Below are 18,150 nucleotides of genomic sequence, written 5' to 3' on the forward strand. Positions count from 1 at the left end.
ATAATATAATAATATAATAATTATCTTTTTTCATAAAATATTTAAAATAAATTTTTTGATTTTTCACAATTTCGGAAATTGGTCCATGGGGAACTCAACCACAAAAATATTTCGGATCGACAAGCACGCAATTTTATCCCCAACGCTGATTATGAGTGCGTTCCACATGAAGTTACACATGGAACGCATGATGTATCATTTGTCCTTGCTCTTTACCAATTATTAAAAAAGGATAAAACAATACATCATGCGTAATTCAGAATGCATTCTATATTTATAAATGATTATATTTATATGCTAGATAGAAAAATGAATACTTATCGAACAATTATTTATTAATTATGAATTTCTTTTTACAACGTATAAAAATTCAATTTTGATAATCTTGTATTTAATGTATATGTATATTCACTGAAAAGATTGCAGCAGATTTTTTTCTATGGTTTTCGGAATGCAGCCTATTCACCGAACGATTGATTTTTACTTACGGATCCATAAATAAGAATCAATCACTTGGTGAACAGACTGCATTCCGAAACTTATTTAAAAAAAGTGTTGCAATCTTTTAGTTGGTGAATGTACAAACGAACAGTAATGCATCCCAATAACTCTGATTGATTGATTCCCATTCTATTACTTTTCCGAGATTTCGTTTTCCGAAATTCAGATTGTCATGGGAACAGCAGCTTCAATTTCATGATTAGTGATTTTTGATGAAGTTGTTGGCACCTTGATGTTTCGAAATCAGAGTTTTGATAAAAGTTTTGGATTCTTTAGAACAAGAGAAAAAGTTCTTGATAGATTTTAGAAAGAATTCCGTTCATTCCGAACAATAAAAAATGAACTTCACAAAATAGAGATGCTTCACACTCAACATTAGTACCGAATAATTTTGAATAGTCTATTCAATGTCTTTTGGCAAGTACTAAAGTTCCTGATGTATAACAAAATTATTTTTCAATTATTAAAAAAAATTTTTTAATTAAAAAAATAAATATCAAATTTTTTTCGGAAATCCGGTATCTGACAAGAATTCTTAGCCTACAAAAGAGTTCTAACGATTATCCTTGAAAATCGATGCGCTAAAATTATTAATAACTAAAAAGTTCGAGAATATTCTTAGATTTCGAATTTTTTCAAATCATATAGATAGAAATTTTTTTCGGAAATCCGGTGTCTAACGCAAATTCTGATAACCTCCTCAAGAATTCTATCGATTGTTCTATAGGGATTAAAGTGAAATGAAAAATAGAGAAATTGTAGCTTTTCAAAGTTTCAAAATTGTGAAGTTGGCCATCCCCCTTATTTCAAACAATGTTTTCATTGTTTTAATCAACGGAATTCTTGTTAAAATTGAAAACTCTAAAAATTTTTCGGAGGGAGGGGGGTTATCCGAACTCTTGTTAGGACACTGAATTTCTGAAAAAAAATTATCGATTTATCGAGAAAAATTCGAAATCTGAAATTTCAAAGTTCTAGAATTTTCTTTTTTAAATTATTAATTTCAGCGCATCGATTATTAAGGATAATAGCTAGAATTCTTCGCGGAGCTAATAGAACTCTTTTCAGAATGTGGATTTTCGAAAAAAATTTAATATAAATAATATTAATATAAATAAAATTAATATAAATTATAACATAAAAAATTTTTTTTTTAATAATTAAATAATTTTGTTATATCTCTAGTATTGTCAAAAAACATCGAATGGAGTATTTAGAACTATTCGATGTTAATGTTGGGTGTAACGTTAGTACCCCAACTATAGTACTCAGGAGTTTTGATTAGAATTCCCGTTTTTTTTTTGATGAAGTGTTTTATATTACAAATTGAAGGAAGTAAGAATCTATGCGATAATTAGTGCGTTAATATAATAGATTAATATAATAGATTTCATTCAATTTCTATTGTCTCTTCGATTTAGACATACATTAATTTCGTACACATTTCGACTTGATTTAAATCATTCTCAATGAAATATATAAATAAAATATACTATCTTGCAATATGTGCAATCCTGGTGCCAATTATCCGCCTTATTGTGATGTTTCCTTGTGTTCTAGTTCATAGTTAGTCATTCCAATAAAACATAGAAACTCAACAAGGGCTATAAAATATACAAATTTAGTAATAACCGTCTATGGTATAAGATTGTATGTACAGAAAACAGATAGTCACTCATCAAATTGCAAATTATAAATTGCATAAATTGCATTTATATAAACGTTAAGTAGTCACTAATGTACAATATAAAAATTTTATAACAAGAGTTCCGCTTAATAATTATTTTAAAATAATTTAAAAAAAATGAGGTGCTAACTTCTTATCGAAAATCGAGATTGAATAGTTTTGAGTAGCCTAATAGTTTCATTTCATGAATCTAAAGTTCCTGATGCATGAAAAAATTAAAAAAAATAAAAAAAAAGTTAAAAATTTTTGAAAATCAATTTTTAGACATAATAATTCTGATTAGAGTTCCTGCTTCCTTTCAACAAGAGTTCTTTGTGTTTTAACGCGCGAGAAATAAAACGATAAAACTATTAAGCTCAGAATTATTCAAGCTTGAATTTTAATAAGAAGTTAACACCCCATTTTTTAAAATTGTTTAAAAATCATTATGCGAATCTCGCGTTAAAAAGTACAGAAAACTTCACTGATATGAACCTGACGTTCAACTTTATCAAAAATAAAAATTAATACCGTAGGCCGTTTGTACTTTTGTTTGTACTTGTTTGTACTTATCATTATTTCGTTTGTACTTCAAACAGTTAAACAAAAAGTGAAAAATAAAAAATGGCCAGCGCGCAACTTTAAGATTTTTTAATTTATGCCATTCGAAAGAGAATCGTTTGTACCCGTTTGTACCTCTCCTACTTTCGTTTGTATCTCAAAGGGTTCGAAGATACAGCGTGTTTCAGTTTTTGCGCGACCTCTATATAGCGAACTTAGCCAATTTTCAAGATATTGAAATAGGACCAACGGCGAAAGAAAAGGTAAAACAATTCTTTTTCGAATGTTGTTGGTCCCATATCTTCAAAAATTTTTTTAAATGGCCGACTTCCCCTCTTGGCACATTTTCGAAATTTTGAAATCGCTGTATCTCCGAACTCTTTGAGATACAAACGAAAGATACAAACGGGAGAGATACAAACTATCGGGATAAACGATTCTCTTTCGAATGCCGTTGGTCTCATTTCGACTTCTGAAATTGGCACCTCATTTTTCAAAAAATGAAATTTTAGTCACAGTTCCAAATGCATCTCGAAAAGTTCTGGAGTTCCTGCCCAAAATTAGGATGACTTCACAAAACGCAGAACGAAAAATCGCGATATCTTCTAAACCATTAATCCTAGCGCTAAATGATAATAACTTTTGATAGAACTCATGCCACTCAGAATTATCAACAGCTGTAATGTTAAAAAATTTTTTGTCTCAGATGTGAGAGAATCAGACATTCCAAAAATTGCGATATTTCTTAAACCGTTGGTCCTAACGCTACAAGCATTAATAACTTTCGTTAGAACTCGTGTTATCCAGAACTGTCAATAAAATTGCCAGAACTTTTAAAAAATTTTCATTTTCTAAGTCTCTAGTCAGAACTATTGTGTCTAAAAATTGATTTTTCAAAATTTTTTTTTTTATTTAAAAAAATTTTTTTCATGCATCAAGAACTCTAAATATTCATGAAATAAAACTATTAGGCCGCTTAGAGCTATTCGATCTCAATTTTCGATAAGAAGTTAACAAACCCCCATTTTCAAAAAATTATTTTAAAATAATTATTAAACAGAACTCTTGTTATAATTATTAAATTATATAGAACGCTTCGTTTTGTCAAAAGAAAACGGGAATTCTATCGGGGACGAGAATTAATCAGAATTCCTGAGTATTATAGTTGGGGTGCTAATTTCTCCGAAATTACTCTTAGTATAAACTATTTATTTTTTAAGTGTTGTGGTTAGCAAAAAAATCGAATTTTATTTTTTCGATAATACGTTGCCTGAGGATCATTTTAGTACCAAATATATGCGAGCAAATAATTCTGTAGACATTGTTTAAAGGAATTTATGATGCAGCTAATTGACTAGAAGAAAATCTTTATTTTTTACGTTTTACAATTAACAAAAAATCGAGTTTTGTTTTTTTCAATACATTCAGTACATTGACTAAAACAATTATTTTGATATCAAATATATGCGGGTAAATAATTCTGTGGAAATAGAAAAAGATTTTAAATCGCGGTACGATGCGTCCTTGATAAACTATTTTAACTTGATAATTATTTTTTTACATATTAAAGTTAGTAGAATATTGGATTTTAGTATGTTTCAATAGTACAACGTCTCGGGATTATTTTGACATCAAATACATGTCAGCAAATGAATATTTAGTGATAGAGAGGTTACTTATCTTGCAGTACGTGTGAACTGGTATTTCTTTCAAAATGTTAAATTTTCAAATTTTTTTGTATTATCTTGAAGCAAAAAAGCAAAAAAATCTGACTCGATTTCATTATACTGCTACTGTATATATTTTTTTAGTATGGAAAGTTCAGCTTAATAACTTGAATTTTCTTCCGTTAAATGTTTGCTTGAGCAAACAATTCGTTTTTCAGCAAGAAATTAGCAAATAAAGAGTTAATTAATTTTTAAGTTTAAAGTTAATTAAATTTTTGACCTATTGCGAATGATTTGCGATGATGGGGGTCCAAGTTAATAAGGATAAAAAACCGAAAAGAGCAAATTTTTAATTAAATTTTTTATATTTAAAAAATATTTAAAATATATATTTAACAAGTCATTTTTTGTAAATTTAACTGTAATACAATAGATAGTTTCTATCTATTTTCATACATTTTTATATCTTTGAAATTATTTTATTTTAGTCAAAGTTATTAATATATGTTAATATATGTTATCTTTTTAAATTATAGCGAAGAATCTAGAGCGCTTGTGGATAAAATCTTCTCGCAGGTGGAACAACTTAAGATAGAAGAAAAGTTATTGTTGTACCTGAAACTTCCGTTATTGCTGACAAATCCAAGTGGGACCGTCGATCCATTAAGGCAACCACTAAATCCATTAGGAAATCGTTACGAAATTCATCAGACCATTATGTGGATTAAGACTCATTTAGAAGAAGACCCGGATGTATCTTTACCGAAACAAGAAGTATATGATGAATACAAGTAAGTTGTCCGCTACAGGGTGTACTCTAAATACGCTAAAAGATTTTAAAGGTGATTTCTCACAGAAAATCCAGACGAAAATTTTAAGTGATTATATGTCCAAAATGATTTATTTTCAAAAATATATGGTCAAAGTTAAAAAAAAAATAATTAGAATAGCCTGGATGGTTTTCGAAATTTTTGAAAAAAATTTTTTTTAGCATCATGTATCTTTGAAAATAAGTCTTTTCAGACATATGAAGTTCTTGTCTTTTGAATTTTTGTGAGGATTCACCCTTTAAAATCTTTTAGCATACTTAGAACATATATAGAAGAGAAAAACTTGGATGTCTCTATTTATTTTTATAATCAAATCACTTAAATTTAAATAAATTTTTACTTAGCAAGAATTTACTTAACGTATAATTCTCAAATTTCTATTTAATTTGAAAATATCAAATTAAAATGAGAAATTAACTATCTATATGTCCATTTATGAAAGAATATGTTACAGAAGAATATATTATTTATAGAAAAATATATATTGTAGAAGAATATATTATTTATATATAGTGAAATTTCGCAGATAATTATTTGATTGTTTGTGAAAATATCTGTTTTCTAATAACTTTTTAAGAAGAATTTTTTTTCTTTAAGATATTGCATATGATTTTTATTTTTAGCATGTATTGTATAAGAAATTCTATGAAGCCGTTATCGACGGCTGATTTTGGAAAAGTCATGAAACAAGTATATCCACGAGTGCGCCCTCGTAGGCTCGGCACACGAGGCAACTCTCGTTACTGTTATGCTGGTATGCGCAAGCGAATTAAATTGGATCCTCCAACACTGCCAAAGATATCTGGCTCTCAAACTGTGAGCAATAAACAAATAATATATTCTATAATTCTCGCGTAATATATTTTATCGATAAAACTTCTTGCCAGAAATTATTTGAATTTTTTTCTTATATATTCTCCTTCATCTCTTTCTTTCTATTTTTCCCTTCTAATTTTTCTATTTGCTATGACTTAAACTTAAAGTATTGTGATCGTTATATTAATATTGTACGACATGACAATTGTTTCATTTGATATATTTTATTGTTTTTACTTTCTTCTGTATATAAATACTTCTTTTTAAATTTTTTTATAACCATTAGAATATGTAATATGTAAATACGTAACATTTAATTATTAATAACTTCAGGAGGAACATTTAGAGGAAAATATTACGGAAGAAATGCTAGGCGCTGCATCTACATTGATAAGAGAATGGGCAGAGAAAATGTTGGGCCCGAAATTTCCAAATTTGAGTGCCTTAGCGCGGCATCTTGTTGATAATTTTTGTGTTGATACTCGGTCTTTAGCTGCTGTGTGCATTCTTTCAGCTTCAGATCAGCGTGATACTTCATTTAATAAAGGTGAGCAATTGAATTAAGTTTATAAAATTTCTTTTTTTTCTATTTTTTGTTTCAATTAAAATATTAATTCGTAATTCTCAATCGTTAGAGGTGATTTCGGATCTACCAACACCACCCGTAAGTGGTAAATCCGTTAAGCTTCGAGAAGCTCAGTTACAATTGCAGCGCAAACTTCAACAACGCGAGTATATAAAAGATCAGAAGCATCGTTGTCCTGATTCTATTGTACAGGTATATAGTGTAATGTAATATTCTAATTTAGTTGATAAAATATGGATATGTGCAAAGTTATCTTTTAATGATCTTTTTTTTTATTTTTTATGCTTTTGAGACGTTAATGAAGAGTGGAATAGTGTGTCAGTTCTCAATTTTTTACTTCGAAGATATTTAACTTCAAACATTATTTTCTTATAAATTTATTAATCTCTGACTTTTTTAAATTCTTTGTATTTATTTCCTGTTGTTCTTTTTTTTTAAGAATAAAGGGATGTTTAAAAAAAACATCAATGTTATAATAATCGATAATTATCAGTAAAACTGACTTTTAATTAATTTATTTATTGAAGAAAAACATCTATGTTGATTATAAAAAACATATCATATCATATAAATATAAATATTAATACAATGAAACAAATGCGTTTTAATTTGAAATATAATAGATAAAGTGCGTTTCATTTAACGTTCATAATGCTCGCGAGTATCATTTCATCCTAACATCAAATATTAAAGGATAAGATATACATGCGAGTATTTTGAATGATGGATCGCACCCATAGAAAATTATGAGAGTAGAAAGGAGGAAAGAAAAGAAGAGGAAAGAGAGAGATTAATAAGAAATTTTAATAATTTTTGTTATGTTGTACTAATATTTTTTAAATAGAGAATATCAAAAGTTAATAAAATATTTTTAATTCAATTAATTGATAACTTGATTATATTTTGAATCCAGGATATAATTTTATTTTTACAGAGCAAAGAAAAATCCATTGATAGTAAGGGAAATATCAATAAAGGATGCAAAAAGATTAAATCCAATCAGTCACCTCAAGGTACAAATGCAGCAGCAACAACAATAGTTGCACAAAACTCATTAACAAAATTGAACTTATCTGCTGTAGTTTATAACCGGCAGAAAAAGGTATCGAAAACTTACAATCAACAGCAACAGCAGCAACAACCTTGTAATGTCTCTCAAGAGTCTAACTGTGATAATCTAGTGGTACAATCGCGCAATGACAGACAGAATAATAGCAACCCTAGAATAATGTTGAATGCGCAGCGCGATGTCAAAGGTAAAAATGCCAGGAAACGTGCCAATAATCCAATTGTAGCACAACAGGAGCCCAGCCCTGAGAAACAGACGAAGCTCGCAGAGGAGAGTCCAGAGCATTCCAACGCTTTGTTACCCAAGTTAGCTTCTATCCAACGTGGCGGCAAGATATCAGTAATACTAGCTAGCTCAAAATCTATCAAATATAAAGCAGTTGAGACTGCGGATAGTCAACTTGTTAAAAACTGTGATATTGACTCGTCGAAGAGTTGTTCCACTACTGGTAACATAGTGGAAACATCTTCGGGACTCCTTACGAGGGACCAGATTCGCCTCTTGCAAGATACACCGGTCTTCAAAGATGGAAAGGTTCGTGATATCGACACGGACGCTTTGGATGATTATCTAAACGGTGGAAACAATTCGCAGGAGCAAGAGGAGGAGTTGCTACAGTATTTTCAACAAAGTAGTTCATCTAGTTCTGATGTGGAAACTAGCGTCGTTGGTTCCGATACCGAGCAGATCTCTCGATCAGACAAAGTGTCGCAGCTGCGATTGATATTGCAACAGAATTTGAAAGCACCCGTTATTGCCACCGATCTGATGCCCGTAACCATCGTTCGACAAAGCGTTGCTGTGGAAAAACGGGAGCCTGCACAGAAACATAATCTCATACTCCCAACACTTCTAAATCATCCTAATCCGAGTAGCACTCGACGTCGTGTTAGTTTCGAAACTAATGTCGTCGAGCATGTCCAAGAGACGACAACGCCCAGTGTAGCCAATACTGTGCCACAGAGTCCAAATACGCGACGCAGAATATTTAACTTCACGCCGATCTCACCCGGACCGCATTCTCCCATTAATGGCCGCGCGTCTAAGTCAAATTCGGCAAACGCAAGCCCGTTCGTATCTCCGCGTAACACCCCGGTGCCGAGATCACGTAGTAACTTGCAAGCCGGCAGTTCCAGATCGCGTGGCCAAAAGACGCTCTCTCGTTCCATCTCGTGCAGTGTACCGTACACCATTAAAACTACGGACACCTTTATCGTACCAACATCGAGCGGAGCGGAACACTCGCGGCAAGTGCTGACAGTGGCAACGAACAAGTCATCGGAGGTACAGACCGGAATTGAATACAACAACTAAATTCAAGTCCAACTAGAGTTCTTTTTGACAATGATAATAAAGAATTTAAGTATATAGACAAGTCAATACAATTGATTGATACACAATTGATAAATGCAGATATTCATACGATATTCAAGACATATAGTATTCAACATATAATATTCATAGTCCTAGTTTATACCGAGCACTTGATACGTGTATTAACTAGTAATTTTCTATTAAATTATTTTAATTTTAGCAATATATTTAAAGAATGGTGTGCTAAGCTGGTATAATATGCATCTAGATGATTAATTAAATAGTCATATCGTATATACGTTTAACGCATCGTCGAAATTAAAATAATTTAATTTTAATAGGAATTGACCTACTAGTTAGTACGCGTATTAAGTGTTCGATATAAACAAAGTCAAAATTTATACCAGTAGTAAATATTTGACTAAAAAAATCTGAGATTGAAATTAATTAATTAATCATCTTTTGTTGTAAATATATATTATACTTTCAATACATATTTTAATATTAGGTGTGGGAAAAAGTTCGTGGCGTTTTTCCCGTTAGATGGCATTAAAAAAATGCCACAAACTTTTTCCCATGTCTAATAATACATACTTTCACTATATCACGCGGATATTTGGACTTTGCTTTGGGATTGTATCAGTCGGTGTATATGCTCGCTTAATATTTTCCTAAAAGCTAATATATTTTTATGTTTAATTTTATTAATACCAAGTACTGCTCCCGCTCCATTATTCGTACATACGGATCTGGATTGGTTTCATAGGTATCCACTAATTCGGGTACCTGTAGAATGGTGTATGATGAGTATCCAAAGAATCATATAAGAACGATACGGGTACCCGTTTTGATACGAGTATCCACTACATGCTATAAATATTTGCATGTAATTTTGTCAATTTTAAAGTGTTTTTTTTTTAATAATTTTACAATTGTTTGTAGTGATTCTCATTCCATTTGTAATTAAAATATTCCAGAGCTAAACTGTTTCGTTTTCGCATTATGGATATTAAATACATTTCCAAATTTAATTTGTTTTGCAGGGACTATATGACTGATTCATCCTTAATTTAAACTATTTAACTATTGTACAAACAAAATGAAAATTAGTATAAATTCTAAAATGCCTTTAAAATTGACAAAATTGTACGCAGATATCTGTAGCATATAACGAATATGCCTGTATCGAAACAGGTATCACCCATGCGAGTACCTGTAAATGGTTCTGCGGGTACCGAATTAATGAGTACCAGAGCCATATGTACGGATAACGGGCGGGTACTGAAATTTTATGTTACCTAGTTCCTTTTCTTAGCTCTAGTTTTAAATTGTATGTATAAAGTAATCTATAAATAAAGACATTCAGTCTTTTTGATAAAATATTTATAAAATATTTTCCCCGATACAGGTCGTTCTGAAGGGACCACCATGCACTGCATTTCTGGACTTGACGCCTCAGAAACAATTACTAATTAATTATCCAAGTCAAGAAAATTTACAAGAGGTCAAGAATGTATATCAGAAGGGTCAACCACCTCCACCCGATCAAGAAATTACGGAACTTCTTCACGCTAGCAGACACTTGAGCAATGAGCAATTATTCTATAGATCACAATCAGTGCCGTTACATAGGATGGTAAATCCCGTGTCTTTAATGTCTCCGATTTCTACTCAACAATGCCTATCATCAGTGCAAAATCAAAGCTTCAATCCATCAACAAGCAGTTCCATTGCGCCTACCCCAGTACCGAGCGAATATAATGATTTTGGTTCTTCTATCGGACAAGAGGGCACATATTTGTTGGATGACACAAACTTTATGTCAGACGAGCAGCAGTTTTTGATAACGGACAAAGGGATCGCATCTGAGAATATTAATAATATTTTTACGATCTTGGATGAGGAAGGTCAACCAAATTTGCAAATACTATCTGAACAGACTGCAGAAGAAACATTGAACAACACAATTGTTCTTGACGCTTTGCCGAATGCCAATTTAAATTTGTCGGAAGAAGATATGTTGGATACGTCGAGCATTCTCACTGATGCCGGTGGCACGTTACAGAAAATAATGCAATCACGATCATATCCGAACACGCCATTGCCAGCGCCAGTATCTGCATACACATCTTCGTATACAGAGGACAGTAATGGTTCCAGATCGTACCCATCGACACCTTTGCACACAATGCAATCCCAAGAAGTGTACCAGGATCCAGGCGAGCCGATATTATCCAGTCCTATTCTTAATTCTCTTAGTTTACAGGGTGACGTGACAAACGTCGCTGTCGCCTCCGTAACTGGCGTCACAGCTGGCACTGATGTTGTTGCCGTTGCAGCCGCTTCTTCCAATAGTCTCTGCAGGAACGTCGTTGATCTTCTGGGGGCTAGTTTTCTCGAAGAAGCCGACACGGAGACGGATGATCTGGATCCTCTTGGCAATTTTGGCCTGCAAGATATGGATTCGTTAACGCCGCTGTTCAACGAAGTCACGGAGCCTAATCGCTGAGACCATTATCTGTTCGGTCTATCATAATTTCGCATTTGTACAGGGAGAGGTGCGATAAAGTATAGACTGGGTCCCATGGTTCTCAATCGTATTATTTCATAGATCATTTTAGAGTAAACGAAAGACGGTTAAAAGCAAGATATATAAGTGAATTTTAATAAGAATTAGATATTATTCAATTTTAAGATGTAGGATATTTCAGAATTTTGCGTATATCTGTTATAATGTAATTTGATCATACAATTTAAAATATTTTAATTATTTTTTACTACAAATTGTGTATATAGATTTTTCATATAGAAGGCATTATTTCAGCTTATAGTAAATTATATTTTGACATGCAATTTACTATCCAGGCTGTATTGATGACTGTTTAATCTTCATCGCAATAAAAAGTAGTATTGAAATAATGGCATCTGAAACTTTGGAAAATTTGCGAGATTTTTAAAAAGTATGTTTTTAAATTATTAAAGATTATATTCGTTAAGTATATGATATATATGTAATTAAAAAGGAATATTTGTTTTTTTTTCTATGAATATTTGTTTTATTCCTCGGCAAAGCTTGTGACCCCCTTTACAACGTGAAAATTACGTAAATACGAATATTAAATGCAAATTGTACTTTATGCTGGATATTCTGAACACTTTATACAAGAATACAATTTGAAAGAACTTGTATGTTGGGTCTTTTTCTATTTCAATCATCTCTGTGAAATTAAATTTATACATTTTTTAATTTTATGACATTAGCTTTTATGAATGAACATCACAATGTACTTTTTGTACATTAATTAAAATTTATTATCATTATACTATTTTAATTTTACTGACAAACGATTCAATTACGTCTAATTAATTCCTATAAATTGTTATTCTGTAGAACACAGCTATTTGATGATATAACAATTATGAAAAAATTATAAAAAAGTTTTCGAAGAATTTCCATTCTATTTTTTTGAAGGAAATATAGAACGAGCAGTTATTTTACGCAATACTTGATTAATTCATATATTGCTAATAATTTTTTAAAATTCTGTATAAATCTGTAAAAAAGTCATTCAATGGATTAAATAGGGAATATTTAATGTAATTTCTAGCGAAGGATCCTGTTTGCATTTTTGATTGCATACATCGATTGCATCACTTATGTTAAATGCATCCAGAAGCACGACCGCTCACTGAACACTCAGTGAGCTCTTGTACCTGTTTGGTCTATATTTTTAGATCTAATGGAATATGCCAATCAGATGCAAGAAACTCATTGAGCATAATGAGTGAGCGGTCGTACTTTTGGATGCATCCATTGGCTGTCATTGGGTGCCTAATAATTTTTTATTGCTTTATTTAATAAGAATATTTTATTTTTAAATTAACCAATTTTTATTGATATGTGCGCAATATGTAATGTGTGTAATCAGAGTCGTCTCATGACTTTCATGTTAGGGTTGCCGCACAAAATTCCGCAACAGTGACGTGGCTCCGGCACACTAGCGCGATGTTAGTCGCGCGCTATATTCAATGACAGTATACCTTTAGAATGAGATTATTAATAAAGCTGTACATTCATTGGATATCGCGTATCGCGCGACGAACATCGCACTGGTGTGCCGGAGGCATAAGGGTGCCATTCCATAGAGCGGAAATTAATAATGGAACGGAATTCGCGGAATCAACACGACGAAGTCATTCCGCTATTTTCACTATAATTTCACCGTTAGAATTTGCGGAATAAACGGAATCTCAATATTATATGCTGTCGATATATTACAACTATTGTCTATATAATGCGATTGATTATATGTATTGTTTTTTTGTCTTCTTCATTAATATGGATACAGTAACAAAATGTCGATTTCGATGATTACAGTAAATATGAATGTAGATATTAATCAGCAGCCTACGATTCCGTTAATTTTCTTTCTCTTATGTCATATTGAGCGGTAAACGCGGAAGCGGAATCAAGTTTCAGCCAATCATGGCTTCTGCACAGATCGCGGTAACGTTTACCACGACGGAAATTGTTGTACTAGCCTATAATTCTATGTTCTCAAGTTGGTAATTACTTTGCAAAACTTTTAGAAATGATGAAATACTACTTTCACTGCGCGACAAAAGTTGAATTGAATTCATGAGTTTTACAACTCATTATTGCTTATTATTAGCACGATGAGATACTAAAGAGTTTTTCAATAAGGACGCTCAATTTTTAAATGTAAATAAAACAAGTTGTGTGTGAGATATCCACTCAATTTTTTTTTTATTTGAAAGAATATTTTATGGCATTAAGTATGGAATATAACGTCGTTCAAATGTCCGCCGCAGCTTCGCTTGATGACACGTATTCGGGCGGTCCAATTTTCGATGATTTTCTTGCATAAATCTGGCTGAATTTGTTGGATTTGTTATGTTGATTTTGAGAGCATCAATTGTTTGTTTATTCGTATAGACCTGCGATTTAAGATAGCCCCAAAGGAAGAAGTCTAAAGACGTTAAATCGCGTGATTTCGCGAATTGGTGGCCAATTCACGTCGCCGCCGCGCGAGATAACCATGCCCTCAAATCGCTCGTGCAGAATGTCCATTGTAGCATGCGGTATGTGGCACGTAGCGCCATCCTGTTGGAACCACATGTTATCGGTATCCATATCATCCATTTTAGGCCACAAGAAGTTGCTTATCATCGATCTGTAGCGCTTGCCATTGACGGTTATGGCAACGCCCGCTTCGGGCGTTTTTGGAAGAAGTACGATGATTCCGCCAGATCAAAATCCGCACTAAAGTGACTTTCTCGGGATGCATTTGGAGCTGGTGTATCTCGCATGGATTGGTATCGTCCCAAATTCGATAATTTTGCTTGTTCACATATCCATTCATCCAAAAATGGGCCTCATCGCTAAAGATGATTTATTTGGTGAAATTTGGATTAACTTCCAACTGCTCCAAAACCCAATCAGCGAACACACGGCGTTGTCTATGGTCGTTTACCTTAAGTTCCTGGGTCAGTTGAATTTTATAGGGGTGCACTCAAATCCCGACGCAAAATTCACCAAGTTGAAGTCGCAGAAAGGCCAAGTGAACGACGAGAAATTGACCGGGTTTTTCCGTATACTCTTACGCACAGCAGCGATGTTTTCAGCAGACCTTGCGTTTCGGCGACATACTGGTATTGACTGATTATTTATCAAACTGGTTGACTCGAATTTGACCACCAAACGTCGAATACTCGGCAGGACGGTTGTAGCGAGGATAAAAATCACGTAATGCGCGGAACGTTTCTCGAACCGAGCACTGATTTTGATAATAAAATTTTATGATTTGCACAGATTGCTCAACACTATGACCTTCCATGGTGATTTGCCATACACTACTAAACAATTCATGACAAATTTGACAGATGTCACTTTAACAACATGGCTACTATGATCTAACAAAGAGTTTCGAGCGTCCCTATTAAAAGACCCTATATTAAAGACCTTCCTTACGGAAGGTCCTCGTGAATATTGAAGTAATTAAGAGTTAAAAACTGATATTGTACCATTTTTTATGATTTATTAGCTTAGTAGACGTATTTATGCATTTAGAATAATATTTTTCTTTAAAATTATGATTTCAGTGTAATTGTCAAAGTTTTTTTTTATCAATAGAGATGATAACTGCAGAGAAAAATTTGTAATTTTTCTGCTATAATTATAGGATATTATAGTTCTTTACAAGTATATATTTATTTATGGAACATTTATGTAATAAAAATCATGAATTTAATAATGTATGAGTCAAATATTTGTTATAGCGATTTCGGCTAGCAACATCAACGTGCATTGGTGCATATCAAGACATACACTGTTAATTCCCGCCGCGGCAATGTATGTTTCGTTAGGCGAGATTCACGAAATGCGAACTTCATTACCAATCTATAATACTGATTGCGTGGTATCATAGTCTCAAACACTCAGTATTTGAAGGCTAGTTTTAGTAAAATGATATGTCTGACTGACCCTTTTCAGCCTAGCGATCTTTATTTGGAAGAGTACTACTACTGATTCCTACAAGAAATCGAAAATCCATTGGTCAGAAGAAAAAGAAGAAGGATTTCGCTATCCTTATATACTCCGATATAAACTTGAAGAATGTCTGAAAAATCAAAATAACACCTCATTCATAGGTTCCTTCCTTATTTTAAGAGTGGAGGAAATCTCCATGGAGGACTCCTTGATTCTTTAAGCCTCCTTGTTTCATTGATCTCAAGTCTGCCTTCCTGAAGAAAGAAATATTTTAGGAATTTTAGTAACTACTGAAGGCAGCATATCACAATATATAATATATGCAAATCTAATATCGTGAATTACGAATAATAAAGATTATAAAGGTATTGTTGATTGAATAAAATCGTGATTAATTTTTGCATTTTTGCATTTTGCAACAATGGACAAAAATAAAACTAATAGCGATTAAATGCATTAAATGCGCACTGATGCACATTAAAACTGTTATACACAAAATACATACACAAAATAACGTAAATATATGTTTATAAATAAAAATCGATTAAATCGTGAAATACTCAATACATTTTATTGCACTATTAGATAAAATAGGTGTTTCATAATTCGAGATATTTACATTTTATTTTTATACTAAAATTAAATCATTGTACAACTTTAATATGCATCAGTGCTTCCAGTCGAGTTCGCCATAATGCTTATTATACAAAGGAGAAAATGCTTTTGGCACAGTTTATTTCCGAAAAAAAATCTATCGAAAATAATTATCGATGCGACAGATCTAAATTAAAAGCTATCGAAAATAAAAAGTGTCGGTGTGACAAAATAAATTTAGAAGTTTGCTTAGTTATGGAAACTGTACCTTCTCCTCAAGGAAATTCATAATCTCCTTTGAAAAAAGGAAGCTAAGGCTTCTTATTTAATCAAGCAAAGTTTATGAAATATGAAATGAGAAACAAGGAATCTTCATTCCTCAAGAAAGGATGACTATGAATAAGGGTATAAGTGTTGGTATTAAATAGGATGTCCATCTCCAGATAAATCAAAGAATGATGTATTTAGATTTGTTAATATGGTAATGTGATAATTGTTTCGGCGAGTACTAGGAAAAAAAAAATAGAATGGCGATAATTAAAATTGATCGAACTATAGGGCCATTTTCACCAAGCCTCGATTAATAGGCCTAGTAAAAAGGAGAAAAAATGCAAAGAGAAGTTATAAATAATAAGATAAACAGAAATAAATAGATTTGTAATACTAACTTATGTAATAAGGTTTCTCTCTGCTGTAGCTGTTTATTAATAACCTATTTTTGTGTTCAATATAGTATGTAAAATTACAGTTAATTATAATTAGTGAAATATGTTTAACTCTTCAGTTCACATTTTTTTCTCGGACATCAGCTTCAGTTGGAATCCTGTAAGTTACTAGATCTGTTAAGTTAATTAGAGTTTGGTGAAAGTGGTAATAGTGAGATTTTATCTATAGATAATTTTTTTGTATATTTAAAAGTAGAGATGAAATTAATTACTCCTATAATAGAAAATATTCCAAAAAAATTATAGTAAGTCAATTGAGAGATTCCTGTGAAAAATATTAGATATAAATGGGGGATAAAGGGTTCCTTCCGCCCCAGTACCTGAATATATAAAATTTCTTAAAATAAAGAGTTAAAAAAGGGGGTAATAATCAAAATCTTATATGATTTAAACGTAAGTATGTTATGTTAGATGATCCTAGTATTAAAGGAAGTTTCTAAAAAAAATTTAAGAAGTTTCTAAAATCTCCATTCGCCATTCTTGGCTGTTTGCATCATTCACGATTTTTGAGAAATTTATCCGATTTAAGATGATCGATTTTCACTTCCTTTTTTGGGGATACAATTGATCACGTTTATCCCGATCACGGGAACCAGAATCAATCAATAACGAAGAAGAAGAATAATGTATACTATGATAATTTATTATATATAAATTTTATTACAATGGTTTCGTTTTTGAGTAGTACGAATAAATATAAATACGTAATAAAAATATAAATATTAAATTAATAGATATAGTTTAACATTTAATATACATTTGATATTACAGATTTATGTTCCTAACCTAAAACTCGCTGTAAAGCTAATTCTACAATGAGTCGGTAATCGGAAATCGTAAATTGACGCTACAAGTTGGATATTAATTTTCAAATGAAGAGCTATGCCCGGCTACGGTTCACTTGACGCTACGAATTAGTGTTTCATCAAGACAAGAGTTCTTGTCTTAAAGAGCATTTCTTATATTATCTTGATCTTTAAAAGAAATTTTGTTTTTTTTGTCTTGACAATTTCTTGACATTGTATTTCTTGTCTTGAATTTCTTGAAATTTCTTGATTTTTTAAGCAGGACCTTTGATTACGTCGCATCGTAAAAGAAAATAAGAAAACATAAGTACAAATTAAATGTCGAGTAGTTTATTATGTTTAAATTTATGATTTAAAAGTGTGCCTATAATATCTATTATGCACAAATCTATTAATAAAGATTTAAAATATTTCCCAAATTATCATTTTTAATATCATTACTGCCAAATGTAATTCATTATTTCAGATTATTAGATATAATAATTATTATAATAATTATTATTA

The 18,150-nt window shown here is 31.7% G+C and overlaps 1 protein-coding gene across 3 annotated transcripts in view; it reads left to right on the forward strand.

Moving 5' to 3' along the window:
- Positions 1-11,652, forward strand: part of LOC108692161 (DNA-binding protein RFX7) — a 14,965-nt gene extending 3,313 nt beyond the window's left edge. Inside the window, exons 2-8 of one of the 3 annotated variants that reach the window (XM_018200315.1) lie at positions 4,932-5,186; positions 5,849-6,041; positions 6,375-6,588; positions 6,677-6,819; positions 7,562-8,230; positions 8,291-8,980; positions 10,419-11,652. In XM_018200315.1, the coding sequence (XP_018055804.1) occupies positions 4,932-5,186; positions 5,849-6,041; positions 6,375-6,588; positions 6,677-6,819; positions 7,562-8,230; positions 8,291-8,980; positions 10,419-11,519 (3,265 nt within the window). In that variant the 3' untranslated portion in view covers positions 11,520-11,652. Of the gene's footprint in view, positions 1-4,931; positions 5,187-5,848; positions 6,042-6,374; positions 6,589-6,676; positions 6,820-7,561; positions 8,981-10,418 lie in introns of all 3 variants that reach the window. The other 2 variants (XM_018200316.1, XM_018200313.1) reach the window with 2 other exon arrangements.
- The last annotated feature ends 6,498 nt before the right edge of the window (positions 11,653-18,150 follow it).

Source organism: Atta colombica, unplaced genomic scaffold (assembly GCF_001594045.1).
Source record: "Atta colombica isolate Treedump-2 unplaced genomic scaffold, Acol1.0 scaffold63, whole genome shotgun sequence".
Taxonomy (NCBI): Eukaryota; Metazoa; Arthropoda; class Insecta; order Hymenoptera; family Formicidae; genus Atta; species Atta colombica.